General features: G+C 49.7%; 1 protein-coding gene across 1 annotated transcript; it reads left to right on the top strand.

Moving 5' to 3' along the window:
• The first annotated feature begins 563 nt into the window (after window positions 1–563).
• On the top strand, window positions 564–19,824 carry snta1 (syntrophin, alpha 1). Its single transcript, XM_062459963.1, has 8 exons — window positions 564–933; window positions 5,105–5,290; window positions 15,363–15,555; window positions 15,786–15,975; window positions 16,094–16,224; window positions 16,791–16,987; window positions 17,523–17,710; window positions 17,990–19,824. The coding sequence occupies exons 1-8, from the start codon at window positions 651–653 to the stop codon at window positions 18,080–18,082; spliced, it is 1,461 nt and encodes a 486-aa protein (XP_062315947.1). The 5' UTR covers window positions 564–650; the 3' UTR covers window positions 18,083–19,824.
• Window positions 19,825–21,767: the final 1,943 nt, after the last annotated feature.

Raw genomic sequence — 21,767 nt, 5'->3', positions numbered from 1 at the left:
TGAATGTTACTGCACAACTTTAGCGTGGTAAAGGTCCATCCATAGGCCATCTTTATGCTTCATTAGAAGGATGTTAGAGTTGAAAGCAAAAGTTAGTTTTGGAGAATACATTCTTTGGTAAATAGAGCTTTCTTTAATGACAAACTCTCTGAAGTCCACTGGTGTCAGTGCATATGCATAGATTACATTTAGTGTCTGCCCCAATTTGAGACGGAAGCATTTGAAGAGAGCAGCTTTTATGCACTTATTGAAAGCTAATCAGCTGGAACAGCGGCCTCTGGTTATTGCTTGTAGGGCTATTTATCATATTGAATCCTGTTTTAAAGCTGTCGACCACGCCGCATGAACCCTGCTCATTATTAAAAAGAAGAGGCTCTTTGAACTTGAAGTCAGTGTCAACACCGTTGCTAATCGTATCATTCCCAATTAACTTTAATTCTTACTAGAAGATAAACCTCTTGAAGAGAAAGAGAGGGAGAGCGGAGAGAGAGAGAGAGAGAGAGAGAGAGAGAGAGAGAGAGAGAGAGAGAGAGAGAGAGAGAGAGAGAGAGAGAGGAGGGGGCTGTGTGTGTCCCCTTCCATCTCCCCCACCCCTATCTCTTTACAGGACTGCCAACCCCTTCTAGAGTTATTCCAGGAATGTGTTGAACATGGCTGCCGCGATGAAGGCACAGAAAACGGGACTGTTGGAACTTCGAGTAACTGTGGACAGCTGGATTCGTGTTTTAGCCACACTTACCGAGGATACTTTAACGGTAAGCCCCGGAGAGGTCGCCGAAGAACCAGTGAAACCCAACCCAACTCCTACTGGTGCAGTTAACGGAGACCCGGCCAACCTCAGCTCCTCTCCCGTACCAGAGACGATCACCAACGTGAAGCGCACAGTGCGAGTTACAAAGCAAGATGTTGGAGGACTTGGAATTAGTATTAAAGGTATGAACAATGTTTGAATGTTTTCGATAATATAGCCTATTTATTAAAATCACTTATTTAGCTACTTTCATAAGTTACAGCGGTCGGCTCTTACGCTTTTGCTTAAAGTGCGTAAATAGCGCTGCCAACGCCTATTACTCCCTGTTCATATTACTTGCGGGAAACATTGTAGTTAATGTACAGACATGATCGGTTTCTCAAAGTTCGCCAGTACTGAACTCGTACTGCAATTGCGCGTCTCACCACTCCACGTGCATCTTCAACTTATAGATATCCGATAAAAAAAAGTTGTACATCATCAAGGCTTTATCATCATGACGCAGAGCCATGGGGTAGCACTGCACCAAAGATAAATATACAGAGAGCACAGATAGCATACAAATATGTTATCTATTTTATTGTGCTCTACTCAGACTATTAATACGTTTGAACCTTGCACCTTAGTGCATTTAACACTAGTATACTTCTATAGAAGTGTGCAAGCTTGTGACGACTATAAGGTCACTCACACGTGCTTACACTTTGAATGGAAGTCGGTCTCACACCTATAATAGGTCTCAGACGTAGAGCCCCCGATGTAGCTGCCTCTATGGGCTCTCACCAGCTTCACCATCTTACTGTAATCACACACAAGGGGAAGGGGGTCTGCCTGTAGAAATCACCCCATCTAGGTGTACATACTTGTGCTGTGATGTGTTGAGCGACTCTGGGTGATAAGAGACTCTGCTCCCCCGCACGAGCCTCCGGTCACCTGTGGGAACAAGCAGCTATATCACTTCAATCTCCCAGATGTACAGCCACGCATGACTTTTGATGTATAATGGAGCAGCTAGTTAAGAACATCTCGCTCTCTCGCTCGCTCTCTCTCTCTCTCTCTCTCTCTCTCTCTCTCTCTCTCTCTCTCTCTCTCTCTCTCTCTCTCTCTCTCCTTCTCCCCCCCCCTCTCCTTCACTCACTCTACCCCCCCCCCAACACTGTCTCTTGCTCTGTCTCTTTCTCTCTCCATAGATCCAGTAACATTTAAACTGAGTTACCATGTGGTGAGCACTCCACCACCAAACATCAAGGCAGTATTTAATATGGGCACTAGTGAATAATGTACAATCATTCGGATGAAAGGAACTGTAGAGACAGAGATGATGTGTGTGTGTGTGTGCATGTGTCCATGTATACGTGTGTGTACTGTATGTGCACGTGGGTGTGAGCGAGAGAGGGAGAAAATCACTTCCTGAAAACGTTGGCCTGTATAGACAGACTGTCAGCCCTCCTCGGAAACCTGCCAAGGTGGGGGGTCGATTTGACGGACAGCCCAGACCTGCGCCGCCGCCACCATGCAAAGATGTCTTGTCACTGGCAGGTGGGGATGTGTTAATTTTAGCTCCCCTCGACAAAACAAGTCCCCAACGACGCACAAACAAACGCCACCTCGGCGCTAATGGCGACCGTTGAAAAGACCACCAGAGACCGCCTTGGCTCCCTGCTGCTGTGACAGAACAGTGCTTCTGCTCTAAGCAGGGGAAAGGAGGCAGAGGGGGTATAGTAAGCAAATGGTGGTGGGGTGAGGGGGGGGTTAAGAGGCAGGCAGCTGACACCACAGTGCCAGCAGCTGAGAGGAGAAGCTCCCAGCCAGGCCGCTCGGTTGAGTTTAATTTTAGGGAGCCCTCGCTGGCTCTGAGAGAGGCGAGGAGGCGGTCTGTCCAGCTGACCTTGCCTTGCGTCCACACTGTACACTCATACCGTTACATTTAAGGGCAGGCTACACGTACGCACAGAAGAGATGTCGATACTTTCCACGGGTTTCAACGTTAAGCCTGGTTCTTATTCATTTTGAGACAGTCAGCATTTTGCCATATGCACACATCTTCTTAGAAAGTACCGGAAACCAGAGAGGGGTCACTACAGGTGGTCTTCTCCTTTCCCTCAAGGTCAAAGGTGAAGGTCTGACAGGGGCGTCGTAGAGAGGGTCACGTGTCCCCCACCATCGAAAAGCTACTGTCATTCATGTCGACACTCGTGTCAGCTTAAGTGCATGAACATACCAGGAATTGTTTCGGAGGAACCATGAATGTGCCAGTTTACAGCCTGAGCCACACAGTGCTCTGCAACACATTCAGAATGGATCCGTTTCAGATTCCGACATGAGGGGAGAGGCTGCTGCAGTGTTGTCACCAGTTGGGGGGGGGGGGGGGAGACAAAGGGGGGGGGGGGGGAACTCCTCCACTCCCCACAGTTCCAGTGTGGGTATGATGTGTTGAGCTGTCAGCCCAGCCCACAGTGCCTGGCCCGAAGCCTAGATCCTAATAATGTGGGTCAGAGCTCTCTGACCAGGTCCCAGGGTGATTACCCCTTGCTCACCACCCCTGGCTCACCGCCCTCCCTCCCTCCCACCCATCCATCCACCAGCCCTCCTTCTCCCTGCCCGCCCCGAGGGTTGGGTGAGGTCTGTAGCGTTTAGGGTAATGAAGTGTAAGAAGCTTACGCAGGATAATTGGCTAGTTTTTCTGGTGGTGCAATTGTTGAATGGTCCACTTGCTGAAAAAGCTTAAGAGGCTATTTCTAGATGATTCAAAACACTGTTATTTTCTTTGGATCCTGCATTTTGTTGCATGTTCATATTGTTTACTTGTTATTTATGTTTACCATGTACACAAGTCTATTTATGGAATACCGAAACAGTGACACAATGTGTGCCGAAAAAATAAATGTACATTAAACTCAATTGTGGAATAAATCCAGTTGACTGATGACATACAATGGTGAATTAAGTAGAGTATAAATACTTTCAGTGTCCTTGTGGTACATGTACATCTTATATTACTGTACGTCAAATAATATGTGAACTTATTTCAAAACTCATATCTGCGGCGATGGCCTGAAGTCTGAAATGTTTATTATTCTCTTCAACGATCAAATGAGAAATAACACAGAGAAACATATTGCTTATGATTTAACAAAGAACTCTATTGAAAGATTCTGCTCCTTCCTGATATCACCACCCCGTTTGATAAATCGGAATCACTTCAATTTCGTCTCACACCACAAATCAAATCACCCTCGACTTTTTCTTACATTGCCTTTCTTCCTGGCCTCCCATCAGGGGGTCAGAATCTGAACTGTGTCTCTATGGCTTTGATCCCCAAACAAACAGGCATTTGATGCCACAGTGGCTGCCCAGCCCTGCTAGGTGCCTCTCTTACAACTGATAAATCATGTTGACAGCCCAGGGAGTAACAGTCTGCTGAGATTCCGAGGTGATTGAGATGCATGAGTCAGTGAGTCAGCCCCTGAGCTTTTTTTATTGAGGGCATCTGGCTCTATACTCTCCGTAGATGCTGCATGAATTACATTCCCCCCCCCCCCCCCCCGGTTTGCCAACGGAGCCAACCTGTGAAAGATGTATTCCGAATTAATTTGATTTAATCCTCTTTCGGATCATTCTTCAGCCACCTCAAGGCCAGGACTCGACTGGCAGTTGACATTATTGACAATATTTCCCATGAAAAGCCTCATGCAGGAAGTGGCAGATCCATCAGCCAATGAGCTGACCTTCATTAAACTGTATTAGGAGAGGAGACGATAGGAGGGGAGGGGGGGGGGGGAGGGGAGAAGAGAAGAGAGCAGAGGATATGGTATAGGAGAGAAAGGGAGAAGAGTTGTTAGGAGAACAGGGGGGGGGAGGGAGAGGAGGGGAGAGCAGAGGATATGGTATAGGAGAGAAAGGGAGAAGAGTTGTTAGGAGAACAGGGGGGGGGAGGGAGAGGAGGGGAGAGCAGAGGATATGGTATAGGAGAGAAAGGGAGAAGAGTTGTTAGGAGAACAGGGGGGGGGGAGGGAGAGGAGGGGAGAGCAGAGGATATGTTAGAAGTGGAGATGAGAGGAGAGGCTGCCTCAGGCAAAGTGGATGTCTGTCCTTGTATGCTCTTTAGCTGCAGTTTAAATGGTTCAAAACCTTGCGCCCAGTGTTGTGGAATTAGTTTTACTGCGGCCATATAACAGTGACTAGATATTACAGCACATTGTCAACTCTGAATAGCTAGGATAATGTAGTCATCATCGACATGCGGCCCAGAGACTTGCAGTCATTTTAACCCCCACAGTTCACTACTGAGGAGGATATATTTGACGACAGTAAGTCGTCCACTATTAACCCGATCTGTGTTCTGGTGTTCAGGTGGGAGGGAGAACAAGATGCCCATTCTCATATCCAAGATCTTCAAAGGCCTGGCTGCCGACCAGACTGAGGCTCTCTACGTGGGCGATGCCATCATGTCGGTGAACGGGTCCGACCTGCGGGAGGCCACCCACGACGAGGCGGTGCAGGCGCTGAAGAAGACCGGCAAGGAGGTCATCCTGGAGGGTGAGCTTCCTGTCACATGACCCTGAACTCGCACACACTCACCAGGCCACAACGTGGAAGCACAGGCACAGTCGCATGGTGCTAGGACAGTCACATGGTACCATTACAGTCGCATTGGTGCAAGTACAGTCACATGGTACCATTACAGTCACATGGTGCAAGTGCAGTCACATGGTACCATTACAGTCACATGGTGCAAGTGCAGTCACATGGTACCATTACAGTCGCATTGGTGCAAGTACAGTCACATGGTACCATTACAGTCACATGGCGCAGTCGCATGGTACAGGTGGGGTCCGAGTCCAGTCACATGGTGTAGTTACAGTCACATGGTAATGGTACAGTTGGATGCCGCACAGTCTGAAACTGAGTACTGAGACGAGAGAACTTGTTGAGCCTTGAAGGTGAGTTCTTTCTGTTTGCTTAGCTAGCTGACAGCCCCTGCAGGTCAGAACCAGCACAGACGAGCCAAGGTTTAACCAAGAGTTTAACTCCAGGCAGTGGGGGGATCATGTTGTCATGTGATTGCATCACATATGTTCTATGTCTCCCACTCCCTTTGTACGGGCGTAGCGCAGAGGTGGTTTAACAGTAGAAGATCACATCGCGGTGGAGAACAGTCCGGCTGGTGGAGGTGCAGTCCCATGGGCGTGTGTGGGCCCCTCCGTGGCATTTCTCGGAAAAAGGGCTCCACAAATGGGATAAACAGTCTTTGGAGGATCAGATTTGCTGACCACCAACTTTCCCCTAGTTGCTCCTATTGTTTGTGTGTTCGAAGTCTAGATCGACCACCCACAGAGACATACCACAGGCTCACAGACAGGTTTATCGATGGCAGTCCGACAGACCATCAGAGTAAATACTCTAACCCTAGATGAGTTCGCCGGCTTGGCGCTGCACAGATTTGCTCGACGCTGCAGAGGAGAGATGCAGGCCAGCAGGCAGGCGGTCAGGCAGGCGGTCAGGCTGGGAGGCGGGCTGTCAGGCAGTCATACAGGCAGCAGAGCCAGACAAGAAGAAGAAGAGCCAGAGATGCATTACAGACAGTGGAACATTAGGCAAACCCCGAGCAGGATAGAGGCAGACAGAGGCAGCAGGCAGGCAGGCATTCAGAAGAGGCTGGCAAACAGACAGGCAGTAAGGCAAAGCGGGGGAAATCACTACAAATCCCCTTGGCCTCTGAGGCGGTAGAGGATAGCAGCGATATCAGACAGCTCATCCGGGCCGGCCTGTGATCTGTCATGTCAGAAATGATTTCATGGCTTCCCTACCCTGAGGAGAGGAACAGTGGAGAGCTTTGGGGAAGCTTGCTCGGGGGGGGGGGGGGGAGCCCAGGCTCTCAAGCTAGTTTATGAACAACAACTACTGCTAAGCCTCAAGCTGTTTTGTTAAAAGTTAAAAGTTAAACACAGACACTTCCCCCGGCTCCGATCCAGGCTGCATTATTCCTATCATGTCTACAGTACCTGCAGGTGCTGTTCGACAGACACACATGAACACACTTCATGACTTTTTAGTATAAGAAGTGAACGTAGGTTTGTGAATATTTCCTGCTATCAGCTCCATAGATGACAGATCACAGAAAGACAATATGGCAAAAATATGCACCGACGCCACCAGAAGTTATCAAAGAGTCCGATTTATGAGTGGGAGCGCTCCTACCGCAGTTCAAGATGGTGGACATCCATGATATCCACAGCACATGGTAAACATAAACTGTATTTTATAATTCTGCGCTGCTGCTGTGCCTTGGCTAACGTGCTGCCTGGGGGGTGTTTAGAGTGAAATTTAAAGTGGACGGACACACTGAGCTCCTTCTCGGTATTCGTGTTGCTCCTTCATCAGACTGGAGATGGAATAATCAGTGCTGGGAGGAGAGGTAAACACCTAGAGGGTCAGATACATAAAACAGAGAAGATGAAACCGTAAAGGCGCAGCTGGCTTCATTTCCTCGTAGACTTTTATTTTTTCCGAGCGTGTGGGTGTCTATGCGTGTGGGTGTTTGTGAATGTGTGTGCGTGTGTGGAAGGGTGCGTACGGCGGCTTTGGTTTGGCAGAATTGCAGTGGGTGAGAATGAGAGAGGGAGATAAATAAAGAGAGAGGTGAATGAAAGAATGCTCTAGAAAGTCTAATCCACCCGGTGTTGGCAAATGTGATATTCTCTGTATTTTCACACCTTATTATCACTACAAGCAGCTGCTGATGACTCGGGAAAGGCCGTGTTCACACTTTTCCTGCTCTCATAGTTTACCCAATACAGTTGTATCATGCAGTCACATTCGCCTCGACCAGTCAGATGTTATGCTATAAATATAAAATAAATATGAATGCTACGAACAGGTGGTGTAGCACTTAATGGACAGGAGAGGAGCGGTGGCAAACCATATATCTGCAAACTGTAAGCCTGGCTCGGGGCTAGAGCTGCTCTGTCACCAACACTGGTGACTGGTCATTTGGATTCAGCCCGGAGACCGAATTCATCACCACCAGCCGATCATCCAGCCAGGGGCTCTCCCCTGGGCACCCAGGCCTGACAGGGGGCCACACAGAGGGAGACGAAACACAGGATAGTCACCGGGAGGGGTACTTGTGTGTATGTGTGCATGTGTGTGGTTGCAGATAGTCTAGGTAGGTGTCATGGGGGGGGGGGGCGAGGGGGGTGAATTGAAGAACCAGTACACCGTACACTGCGAAATATTCTGTATCTGGGGCAGGCTAATGGAGAGGGAGGAGAGCGCCTCAGATCTCTCTAACTACACATGAGCCCCTGGAGGGGCAGCAATTAGTGGGCTGTCTTGGGGAGAGGTGGGGGGGGGCAGGCCACTGCTCTACCTGCTGTTGATGGATGCCCCGAACATTCATGGCAGATAGCTAACACGAAGGAAGAGTTACAGTGTGAGAAAGTGAACTTCTGGGAACTTGGCTAGGGTATTAGCTTAATATCAGGATAAATTTCGTTTAAATGTACTGGGCCCGTAAGTCCCTGACTGGCCATGAGCTGTAAATCCGTGGGTGAAATGTTCTGTGGCACTTTGCCAAGACACACTGGTCAGAACTAGCAAGCCTGGCCTTCTCAGACCCTGCTCTCCGCCCTGGGGGCTTGGTACAGACACCGACATTACACGGTTGTGTGTAATGTGACATTACACAGTTGTGTGTAATGTAGGGTCTGGATCTTGTTTATAAAGTTATCTCTCCAGGACTGCTGCTGCCGTTGTTCTGTCGACTATCGAGTGGTTTGGAAGGACTATTGATTGAATGTGCATGCGTCAAAAACATACTCATTCTGGATTACCGTGAAGTCAGCTTGTTGATAAGAATTCCATTATGGGTTTAATGTGTTGCCAAAAGTGTGACCTTCAGTGACCTCTATGAAAGTAAATCATAACCTAGACATAACTTTGTATGCCATGTGACCTAAAATGGGAATATTTCAAGTGTCAAACATGCCAGGAAAAGTCGCACACAGAACCGTTAATACCGACATGAAAATGTGTCAGGAATGTTTGAGGTAGGATAGGTTTTGGAGGGATTCGTTTGAGCTGGTGGTAATAAGGGTTGGCGTGCATGGTCAGCGTTCTCCACTCTGAGCTAACCCCCTTAGCTAATGGGGCTCTGAGGATAGCAGACCGGCAAACTGAGCCCGGGGAAATGGCCAGCCTTTCAGCATTCTACTGACAAGGCAGCGACAAATAGCAACCTGAGCTTTTACAATTTCCTCAAGCTAATTAGGCCCCTTGAAAGTGTGTGTGTTTGTGTGTGTGTGTTTGTTTGCGGGGTTGGGTAATAAGGCCGTGCTATGTTTGTGTTTAGTTAGCCCAGAGTAGCTAATGCCACCATTAACCAACCATGGGCTGGAGAGGTGAAAGTGTTCTTTGACTCAGGCACAACACTGCACTGACCGAGCTCTCCACAGCCTCAGAGCCCTCCACAGCCCCAGAGCCCTCCACAGCCCCAGAGCCCTCCCCAGCCCCAGAGCCCTCCCCAGCCCCAGAGCCCTCCCCAGCCCCAGAGCCCTCCCCAGCCCCAGAGCCCTCCACAGCCCCAGAGCCCTCCACAGCCCCAGAGCCCTCCCCAGCCCCAGAGCCCTCCCCAGCACCAGAGCCCTCCCCAGCCCCAGAGCCCTCCCCAGCCCCAGAGCCCTCCACAGGCCCAGAACCTTCCTCTCTGCCTGGCGGTCTGCCTGTCCTCCACGTCGCTTCACTCAGTCCTCCATGTTCAGCCAAACACCTGTCACTGAAGCAACTGGTGATGGCAAAAAGAAGCCTATGTCCCCCTCCCACCCAAGACATGCATTCTTTGGCACGCGTTCTTTGAAACACACAACCCACCTACACGCACACACACGCACACACAGCTCATCCGACCAAACAAAAGAGCGCAGGCCCGAGAACGGGGGAAGGCTGGGAAACAGGGGAGTGCCGCAGGATCCGTGGTAATTCACTCATCCCGTCTTGCCTGCTAACCCCAGCCTTTCCCAGGCCACGGGGAGGGATGAAACACCTCCGAGCCTGCAGACATTTACAACGGGCTTGTTTTATATTCCTCCGTTTTTTTTTCCCCGAAAGTAATTGAGCTTCTGTGTCTTGGCATTCCCTGCTGCCCTACTTCCTTTCTGCCTTTTTAGGTTTCCAGTGCCAGTGAAGCAGCAAGATTTGATTAATTGGCAGTTGGGTGCCAGTTTGTGCCCACGCAGCCTATGCTCAGTCAGTAGTGAGCTAGCTGATGCTAACCTGTACCCATAGCTTGTCAGTCGAAAGCAGGCTGTGCCTTGCTTACCTGCACAGAGTTCTTTCTTAGATGCTAGCTTGTGGCTAATCTGAAGCAACCATTGTAGGGCTAGCTCCATCCAGCTCCTCATTCCACTCCCATGTGTGCAGTGCTAACACGTCCCTGGACTGTTCAAAGTGTCTTTGACTTCTCGGTTCAATACAGGCCAGCACAACTGGAAGTGGATTTGTCTGGGTGGTAAAGGATTTCTGCTTAACAAGTCTGTCAATCTGATTTAATTGCCCATTGGAGGAGCAATAGGGAAGTGGAGCAGTCAGAGGCACTATCGGAAGGCAACCAAGCTTGGTGCTGCAGAGCTGAAAGATAGAAGAAACTCACCAGACTGGTTTCTCTCCACTGGACCATCCAAGCCAACTTTTAAGAGACCACAAGTGTTTGTTCTCGACCGTCCCTTTACTCACATTATCCCATAGCACACACACACACACACAGCCCACCCACACACGCACACTCACACTCCAAGGTGCTGATGTGAGACGTTTTCTGAGGTGGAAAATCCAGCTGTCTTTTTAGCACACACAGTCTGACCACAGAGGCTCTAGTAATCCATCTCCGCTGAACTGAACCGACCAGAAGGCCCACCTGAGAGGCAGAGACAACTATGGTCAGACTTGCTTTTTTTCACGTTGCATTGTTTAAGGAGTAGGCCTAATCTCAGGTTTGACGACAGGTGTGAGTTGAGCGTCTAAACCTTAGCTTGGTGGCCTATTGTAGTCGTAATGAGCAGCAGAGCTAGATTGGTGTCAGCTACACCAATCCTTGTGGAGTTTGAAGCTAGCAGTTCAAATACCCACACATTCTGATTTCGTATCAAGCTATGTAAGCTGTACAGGAGTCGATTCTTCTTTCATATCCTTCCCTCTCTGTGTAAACATCATAAGTATGAACCAGTCCAGTCTGGCTTAGCCTTGGCTGCACATTTATGTGAACAATAATAACCCTTGCATGAACAAAGCCTCTGCTGTATGTTCCTCTAGCACATTATTTCAAACCAATATTGCGTTCCAGTGTTGAGAGAGAATGGCAGTACCTATGCCTGTTAAAGTTGTGCCAAAGGCGTGTGCTATATAACCTTATTAAAACTCTTAGGCACTTGGACGCATGACAGAATAATTATCACTTTCAAAATAAACCTTCGGTTACAGCTGGTTCGGTACCTAAGACACATTCCACACAGCACCCACTACTTTTCTACACCTTAGCATCGTCTTTATGGTTCCCAGTATTCTATAGCGACTAACTAGACCATACGAGGATATAGGCTATTCTTTCACCTCATCTGCCTACCATTGTCTTTCTGCTCTTATATGGAACCTCCTTACTTTGTATAGACTTGGGTGGCATTCACATCTATCTCATGGTTGTGGAAGACATTTATGTGAGTGTTAGTGGATCATAGTTGGTAATGGAGGAGGATTTGTGTGTGTGTTTTGGCCCTGGGTTATCAGTCTGACCCAGCTCTCCTTTCCTGTCATGTCGGAGCTGCTGTTGACAGTGACGCTGTCCAGACCAGTCAGTGGCGCCAGACCCAAGCCAGGCACGTTCAGCCAACTGCAGATCCACAGGACAGATCTTTTCCCCTGGTCTGGTGGTGCAAAGTCCCGCCTCAGAGAATGTTCCAGAGGTGTTCCCAGAGAGCAGGGAAGGAGGATATTCAGGACGGGCTCGGGGAGGATTTGGTCACACAAGAAAAGGGCTCAATGAGAGCATACCTCTCATCCAGGACTGTGTGTGTGTCTGCTGTACCCTGGGCGGAGTTTGCTTAGGGGACCCTTGGAACCCCAGTGTTCGTACCCAAGCAAAAAAGAGAAATAAATCATGCCGAACAGCTAATCCTGAAAATTACCCCCATCATCTACAGCCCCCCCCCCCACACACACACACACACACACGCACAAATGAGATGAGGTGCACGCTGAAGTCAGAGCCGAACCTCGCCGTGTCCACTTTAGACGTCTTGGCCGGAGTCATCGCCTCCGTTTAAGCTCAGTCAAACAGCGTTAGAGCGAACAGTCAGGCGGAGACATCTCCAGATCCTGAACCAGGAAGTGGACACATCAAGCGGGAGTCAGCTGACCATGGGTCTGTCCTCTGCCGAGAGTTACGTTCACTTTCTTCTACTTTGTCGAATTATTCTAATTAACTCTCTTGACACTGTGCAAAGCAATCATGTTTGAGTTCTGCCGTGTGTGTGAATTAGTTTGAAAGTCTGATTCCATGCCCTGACCCCCCCCCCCCGGTGTTGGCTGCCATCCATGTTTTTAATGAGATGGACTTTGGGGATGATTAGGCTTCGTCCTTCTCAGATCGAAATCACACAGGGTGGAGAGACAGCCTCTTCTCTCTCATCTGCAGTGGCCAAGACTCTGGACCTAATCACGCACATTAACAACTTACTGCCCAAAATCCCAATTCGTCAAACCACAGGAGTCTGGGAAGGGACCACACATGCTCCTTCGTACACACACCCACACAAACACAAACACACATGTGCAGACAAACACAAACACACATGTGCAGACAAACACAAACACACATGTGCAGACAAACACAAACACACATGTGCAGACAAACACAAACACACATGTGCAGACAAACACACACAGGCGCCACTGGGTTTTCGTCCAAGTTTATTGCAGATATACAGGAGAAGTTAGAAGGTAGAACCTTGGGAGGTGAACCCAACGTTGTGTTGACATTTGCACTGGTGTTCACATGCGAAGAGATCCGGGGTCAAGTTGGTAGTGTGTGTGTGTGTGTGTGTGCGTGCGTGTGCGTGTGCGGAGCGTACAGCATGTGTACCAACCGGGAGGCTGCCGACTGGATCCTGATGATGTTGTTTTTGCCAGAGAGTTAGTGCGCGGGAGGTACAGGGACATTCCTGTGCTAATAGGGCTTATGGGGCGGACAGCGTGTTTCAGAGGTCGCCCCGCACCAAATGAAATGGAATTCCAGCAGCTCCCACGGCAACCAGGAAGCAGGGGGTGCAGATTCAGCCGCGGCATTGTTGTCATTGACTTGGCAACGCGGCGCTGGTCCGGCCAAGTCAGGCTGCGAGGCGGCGAGGCCGCCCCCTCCCTCAACCCCCCCCGTTGCCTGTGGACATCCTCAGGGGTGCAGATCCGACTGTTTGGAGGGCCAGGCTTTCTGGTGACTTCTCCAACAGCACTGTTGGGGTTTATAGAAATGCGTTTTCTATAAATTGAAAGTGTGTCTGGGCTGGCTGAGGGAGAGAGTTCAGAGTCGTGACCCGTCCCCCAGTTTAGGGAATTGTGTGAAACAGAATTGGAAATAAATGTATGGGGGGGGGGGGTTTGTTCTTAAAGCTGGAATAAGAAAGCTTAGTGTGTTAGGGTGTAGGAGCTAAGAAATGCCACACGTGCACCCATCTCATGTGCACACACACAAACACGTGTGCACACTCACACACGCATACACATACAAAGACACATCACACAACACATATAGAGGGTCTTTTGCTACTTGCCAGATAAGCTAAAGTAATAACAGTGGTGTGTGGGCTAATTTTAGCTCCGTGTAGAATGTGCCCTCCACTGGTATTCATTCTAACATTTGGATTCTGTTAAACGTAATTTACTTCTGGTTGAATTGAGCGCCTCTCCCTTTATTCACCGGCACCATCTTTTCGATGAGTTGTTTTGGGACACAGAACACTAATAATCTGGGAATGCTGCTGATGCGCGTGTGGGGGGGCTAGATAATAGAGGAGCTTCATTTGGCAAAAAAACGAACATTTTCCACCCAGTTCAAGAATCAGAGGCAGTATGGAGGTTGGTGCAATGGAGGTTGTGAAGGAGAAATGTCCCACTGTGATAACATGATAGGAAGTCAGGAATGAAAGCAACCGCATGGCATAGATCTGTCCGAAATGATGGCCTGTGTGCGTGCATGAGACCTAACATTATAAGACTGACCAACCAATTTGTACAGTCTGAGCCCAGAGCCCCAACCAGGAAGTGGCCATCCCATGGTGCACTGCACACATCAATGGGTTGGCACAGGAAGTCCTACACAGCAACTAGTTTCCATGAAATACAACGCTAGTGTGCTGACAGGACTTCAAAGCTGTAGCTTGAGACTGGGATCCCACACAGCCTATAAGTATAGCCCTATAAGTACTCCATGTCCATACAAACTACCTCGAGCTACTCTGCAATGCGATGCGAACCCCCCCCCCCCCCCCCGAAGGTAACCTGTGTGTGGCTGACCGTGCCAGTGGGTGACCTGTGAGGTACTGACAGAATGGGAGGGGAAGAGGATCATAGAGAACGCCCGTCGGGGAGGGGAGCGAGAGGGAGGAAGGGAAACGAGAGAGAGAGAGACATGGAGAATGCTGACGGTGGGGTCGGGTTGACCAGGGGCGACGGAGTGACGGCGGCTGTATTTGGGGGCTGGAGGAAGCCCCCGTCGGTCTCCTGTGAGAGGAACGCTTCACACCTCCCCAGTGAAACCAGAGCTGTGCCCCTGGCTACCCGCCTCGCGTCCTCTGGGCTATTTTTACCCCAGCCCTGGCTCCCTATACCATACCACAGCCCACTGGAGCTGCCTGGCCGGGTGTCTGTGTGTGTGTGTGTGTGAGAGAGTGTTTTGTGTGGTAAGAGGCTGTGTGTGGTTGTAATATGTCAGCGAAGGACAGCCAGTGGGAGCAGTGGGAATGAGAAAGGGCACAACTTCAGACAGTAAAGAGAAGACCTTTTTTAATACCAGCTATGTGGTCTACTGTCTGCCGCTGTTGTGTTCCTACAGAAAGACCTGCCTGCAATGGTCAGATCATGCTCCTAACCCCATCACTGTCATCCTTCACCTTCACACAAAAAACGGAATTCTCGAAATGATGTATCAGTCATATGATTCGCATTACATTACATTTACATTTAGCAGACGCTCTTATCCAGAGCGACTTACAGTAAGTACAGGGACATTCCCAGAGGCAAGTAGGGTGAAGTGCCTTGCCCAAGGACACAACGTCATTTGGCACGGCCGGGAATCGAACTGGCAACCTTCAGATCACTAGCCCGATTCCCTAACCGCTCAGCCACCTGACTCCCTGTCGCATTGAACAGAAACAACTGCAAATGTTTGTCTTTATAATTTTTTATATATATCTTTTTATATTTTTTATATATGTTTTATACATTTTAAACTCTACAATGGGATATTTGCCTGCGTCATATTAAATTCAATCTCCTCCCCCTTTTTCTCTAACTCCCCCACCTCTTCACCTCTTCTCCTGCTCCTCCTCTTCCTCTCCTCTCCCAGTGAAGTACATCAAGGAGATGTCAGCGTTCTTCAAGAACACCTCCCCTGGAGCCCCCCTCCCCTGGGACTCCCCCCCTGCCACCCCTCAGAAGGGGGCCGACACCCCCCCCGCCGAGCCCAAAGAACCCCGCAGCATCCCCCTCAAGATGTGCCAGGTGCTGCGGAAACAGTGCCCCCCGGACACAGAGAACAGGTACTGCAGCCATCAGCCATCTCCCCAACATAATGAGGCAAAAAATAATTGTGGGGGGGGTTTTGACTCATCACTGCTCTATAAGTTAAAGGAATTCCATCAACCCGTCTTCCTCCTCCATCCCTTCATCTGTACCCTTTCATCCTCCCACTCCTCTCTGTTCTCTCTCTCTCTCTCTCTCTCTCTCTCTCTCTCTCTCTCTCTCTCTCTCTCTCTCTCTGCCCCCACAGGTATTTCGAGGTGATCTCATCCAACAGAAAGAGTTCTGTATTCCTGCGGGCGAAGGACCCAGCCATGGCCCAGTCCTGGTACAACGCCATCCAGGCCGGTACGGCCGCCCAGGGGCTCCGGGTCAAGGAGGAGCTGAGGGCCATGCAGCCCGGCATGGAGGTCAAACACGTGGGCTGGATCACCGAGCAGGTACCCGGCCCCCTCACCGTCGATGGACGTCAGGGCCTCGAGTCGACAAACGAATGTTCACCCTTTTAGCTCGGACTGACCTGTGTGTGTCCTCCCCCCCCCCCCCCCCCCCACCCAGGCCTCCCAGGGCCCGGAGAGAGCCGTGGTGGCTGTGCTGACGGAGAGAGACCTGCTGCTGTACCCCACCCTGCCTGACAGCAGAGACAGTCTCAGCAGCCCGGCAAAGAGCCACCCACTCATCACTACCAGGTCCATTCACTGCCGCTTCTCACTCAATATTTGAACTATACGTAGGAAAATATCTGTGCGTGTGCCTGCAATGTATCTGGCTGCTATAACGATTGAATTTCACTTCCAGGGATTATACAGAAAGACACATATCCATCGATATATCTAGACACCCCCCCCCCCCCACACACACACACACACACCCCACACACTTTACACACACACACGTTCCCCCTGCTCAAACCCACATGGTTTGGAACAACCATGAGGAAAATAACACTGCTCTCTGAGGAAATGATCAGAGGCTTGTGTGGATGCTTCCATAAATGGGAGATTGGAAACGTAGCATGATCTCATATTCATGTGGAAACGATTAGCACACCCAGAAGGTATGAGTCACACAACCAACCCACCCCGCCTCACTCTGCCTCTCTCTCTCTTTACTAACATTTATCTCTCTTCCCCATCTCTCCTAACCCCCCTTCCTTTTCTCCCCCTTCGTTCCTTCCTTCTCTCCTACCTCCCTAATCTCGTTCCTTCACTCCTCTCCTACCTTCCTTCTCTCTCCCCCCCTCTCCCCCCCCCAGACTGGTCCACTCAGGCCCAGGAAAGAGCTCCCCCCTGCTGGACTCGGAGCTGTCGTTCGGCCTGCGGACGGGCACCAAGCAGGGCGTGGAGACCCACGTGTTCCGGGTGGACTCTGCCAAGGAGCTGTCCGTGTGGACGCACCTGCTGGTGGAGGGCTGCCACAACGCTGCCGAGCTCATCCAGGAAGTCACTACAGGTAGGGGGTCGGCAGGGAGTCTGGACAGGGGGGATGGGTCTCTCTACGGGGGGAGACCCTTGTGTACCTGGATTGGTGCCAAGTTGAGGATAGAGTTTGGTGTGGGTAGAGTCCCAAGTGACAACAAGCAGGTTACGGGTGGGATTGTGTCGAATGTGGTCTTCCTTCCTCTCTTCCTTGGATAAATCCCTGTTCTGACCAGAGTGGTTGACTAGGTGAGGCCACACTGCCCTCTCCTGGGCGGGATGTTACACTGCGGCATTTGCCCGTCTCTGATTGAATCTGTAATGTCATAGAACAAAGGGAGCAGATGGTCAGATGTGTCTTCTCTGGTGTCTTCACATGGAGGCCGGGCTTCTCGACCGCGGAAATGTTACGAGTCCACAGATCCTCCTCGAAAAAACCCACTGCTGCCCTCTCTCTCCCGTCTCCCCTCTCTCGCCCTTCTCTCCCTCCCCGCTCTCTGCGCTCCGTCCCCCCTCTCTCTCCACTATCCCCCCCCCCCCCCCCCCTCCGATCCCCTCTCTCCGATCAGCCTGCAGCTGGAACGGGAAGGAGGTCACTCTGGGAGTGCACATCGACGAGGGCTTCACCCTGTTCACGGAGGAGATGGGCGTGAGGAAGAGCGTCCTCCTGCAGCAGCCCTTCGAACGCCTCCGGATGTCCTCGGACGACGGCGTACGCATGATCTTCCTGGACTTCGGAGGGCCGGAGGCTGAGATTGTACGTCTCTTCTGCGTGTGCGCGTTTTGTGTTTCTGTGTGTATGTGTGGGCGTGTGTGTGTGTCCGTGTGCATGTGTTTGTGTGCGTCTTTGTGTGATTGCTTGCATGTTCCCCCACTTAATTGACAGTAACTCAACTCCCTCTTCTTCTTCTTCTCCTTCACATACTCTCTGCACCCTCTCTCATCTGCTCTCCCTCCATCCCTCTCCTCCCTCCACCCCTCTCCTCCCTCCACCCCTCTCCTCCCTCCATCCCACCTGTCTCCATCCACCCTGCAGCAACTGGACCTCCACTCCTGCCCCAAGACCATGGTGTTCATCATCCACTCCTTCCTGTCTGCCAAGGTCAAGAGGCTAGGCCTGCTGGCATGATGACAGCCTCTCCCTGGGCACCCAACCTCACACACACACACACACACGTACACACACACACACACACACACACGTACACACACACACACACCCACACGTACACACACCAGACTCCCAACACCAGGGTCAGGGTGCTACTCCTGGAGGCAGATTGACTGACCGTTCCACCCACCCTAGGTCAGAATCCTCTCCCAGTGGAATCGATATCAAGCAGCAATAATGATGCTCCCAAGGTTTAGAGGTTGTCCGTCTCACACACAGGTGCACCTCTGCTGTCGGGCGTTCATCATGTCAGCCAGCCAGCTGTGTTGTCATGACAGCCCACAAAGCACTGTTACCAAGCCGGAGAGTTCGTTAGTTACTGATGCAGTCTTGTCGTTGGTAGTTTCACGGAGCGTGGCAGTTTTTTTTGGTGCCGTTTCCATGATCCCTGTGTCAGCTCTTCAGCTGTCATCGGAAGTCATCGCAGTCCCTACTTCATTTCCATGACAACAGCCCATGGACACTGGGAGGGCTGTAAGGCTGTAATGGAACCGAAAGGTGTTTTGCTCGCGGAAAGAACTGACTAACTATTGGTCAATAGAACAGTTAAGAGGGCATCATGTCGCGCTCATCCAGCCATCTCCTCTCCGCGTCCGTGTCAGCGGGGGCCTCCATCTTCATTTACGTCGGCCAGAAGGGCTGCGATCCAAATGCTGATTCGGTTGATTATTTAGTGCAGCTAAAGTGCGCCAGTCCCACCTCCTCCACCTCCTCTGCATCTTGTTATGGTTTCACTTTCCTGTCCCCTCTCTCCCCCCTCCCACCCCTTTCGTCCCCAGAAGCAGTTCCCTTTATATTTAGGTGTACAGGTACACAGCTGGCCATCCACCCTCTACTTAACTTGAATTGGTTGATGCATACTATACACAGCATCCATATTTGTCGTTTTCTTGTTTACTCGACGCAGTATCATTCAGGAAGATGAGTGCATACTAAGACCGGTACCGACTTATAGTTTTAAAACGAAAGGAGTGTTGAACTCTTGAATACATATTCATTATTTGGTTTTCAAAAAATGGCAAAATTGGTCAACATTATCACATGCGACGTCAGGCCTACATTAGTTGTTTTTTATAGAGATAGGAAGAGAGAAAGGGTGAAGCTCAGTGATATAACATTTGTCTGCAGATCAAGAGATTGCAGCTTCAAATGCCCCCTGTACTGTACATCGCTTCGGATTGAAGAGTCTGCTAAATGAATCCAAAAGTGAAAATGAATACATTATTAGAGAAAGGGGGTGGGTTTAAGCTGGTGTTGTAGTTCGTACTAAGATAGCTCAATACACAATGTTTTTCTCTTTCGATCTATGGCAGAAAACAGATTAAAACATGTTGAATGACAGACCTAGGACATTCTAGGAAGCCACTAGGGTGTGTTTGTGGGACAGTGTTTGTTGTCCTGGTGGCCATCTTGAAAATGTTTTCATTTACAGAAGGGACTCTAATAACTATTTAGACGACTACTTGCTTGCATCACAATGTTCATTTTCCCACATTTTTTGTGTCAGTTCTCGACCCACAACTTGTGGCCTTCTCTATACTGTGCTAAACCAACTTATATTAATATATATATATTTCAAAACTAAAACTTGTTTGCTTTCAAAAATAAAAAATGTATTGTATATTGTTATTTAAACAAAGGTGTGCCTTGCAGGGTTGTTTGTATATAAAAGTGTAATAAACATTGATTGTTAACTTTTACCGGGTTCTATTGATTCTTCATAACTAGTGTACCATATGCCTGAGAACAGAATTGTATTCAGTCTATGGTCTGCATCTCTGTTTCACCGACTGTCTCTGGAGGAAAGGATTTTCCTCAGAGTTTTTCCTTGTCTTCTGTTGGGTTCAGGTTGGTTTAGGTGTCGTTCTATGGGCATCTGTGAAGCCCTCTGTGACATTGCTTCTAAGAAGGGCTACACAAAATGGGATTTGATTTGAAGTGTTTGGAGTACACCTCTAAAGAAACCCTTCTTAGGCCGCATGTCCTTGGAAGACATACTGTCGCTGTGTAGTACTGTAAACTCTGTCTGTCTGCCTGTCTCTCTCTCTCTCGCCTTCTTTGTCAACCTCCCTTTCTCTCTCTTTATCCCTCTCATCCCTCTCCATCTCTTTGTATTTCACTCTACTTGCAACTCCAATGTGACCAGTCGGACAAACGGTTGTCCATGTGTTGCTTTGTGCGTTTGCTTGCCAGGGCACAACAAAGCTAAACTGTGGAGAGGAGAGCCCGATGATGAAAAGCCCGCTGTGTCAGGTATGTTGTATCCGACTACCAAATCAACTAAACACCTCCCTCTATCTTTCCCCCTCCTTTCCCCTTGTCGGGCGGTTGCCGTGGTAACCGCTGGGGAAGGGAAAACTAGCCAGTGTTGTATCACTTAACTGGTGATATTGCCAATCTGCCTCTCGGGTGCACCTGCAGACAGGCAGAGCAGAGAGAGGGAGATTGTGTGAATACATTTTGACCCGGGAATGAGAGGCCAGTTATGAGGGAGAGAGAGAGCATGAGACGTCAGCAGGCGGCCCCTCGACAAGAGATGAGAGGACCTCAGGCCCCGGTCCGCGCTCGACGGGTCTGCGACTGACAGGGTCAAGGGGCCAGGGCCAAGTCTAGAGTGGGCAGTTAGACCGGATGTGACCAAGTACACTTAGCACTCGTAACCTCATCAACGGGCTACTTTTTTGGTCGGTGCCTTTTTTGTGCCACAGATCTACAAGAAACAGACAGATGGCACTGCAGCTTAGAGGAAGAGACAGCCCGCCCTGGAGATTTGGATATCGTTTCTGTCAGAAACACTAGGGGTCTCTGTGTCTCCATTCCTGAGCTGCCACAGAGGAGAGCAGTGTTCTGTGTGTGTGTGTGTGAGAGAGAGAGAGAGAGAGAGAGAGAGAGAGAGAGAGAGAGAGAGAGAGCAGAACATTGGAGCTCTGATTGGAGATGACCTAATTCAGTACAGGACGTCCCACAATGCATTCTCCTGCACTCTCTCTGTCACACAACCACACACGCACACACAATGGCACAAAGAGAAGGGTTGAACACAATACAAAGAGAGACACCAAAGAGAGGGAGAGAGAGAGCTAGGGAGAGAGAGAGAAAGTAGACACAATAATACTATTGCCAGAGCTGTTCAGTTCATCTATTTTCTCACAGTGTTTCATGGTTCTGTTGTTGCTACTGTAAGAGACCGCCCAATCAAACAGGACTGAATACATGATGACAGGTAACTATTCAAACCTCGATGCCATAAAACATGACCTTATCCGGGATTAAAGTACGGTCGACTCATTTTTAAATCAGCAGCATTCCCAATAACAATGTCAAATGTTTACAGTAGTACGGGCTCGGACTGAAACAGAGTAGGTGTCGGAGCAAAGCGATTCATCCAAGCTTAATCAATCATGTTTGTTTGAACCCAGTCAACCTGCTTCCCAGACAAACAAATGTAAAGGGAGGACAAAATCCCTGACTCGGCCCAACTTGGCCCAACAACATTCCTATCTCTCTCCCAGCCAGGAGCAGACAGTATAGAAATTATAGTCATTCATGCTAAGGCATGGCTTGGAATTTGGGGCTCCTATTATTGTTATTATTACTGTATGTACTAAAAAGCCAGGTTAGGTTATTAAATATGCCAGAGCGA

This window comes from Osmerus eperlanus, chromosome 1 (genome assembly GCF_963692335.1).
Source record: "Osmerus eperlanus chromosome 1, fOsmEpe2.1, whole genome shotgun sequence".
Taxonomy (NCBI): Eukaryota; Metazoa; Chordata; class Actinopteri; order Osmeriformes; family Osmeridae; genus Osmerus; species Osmerus eperlanus.
This window is presented reverse-complemented; position numbering and strand designations above follow the sequence as displayed.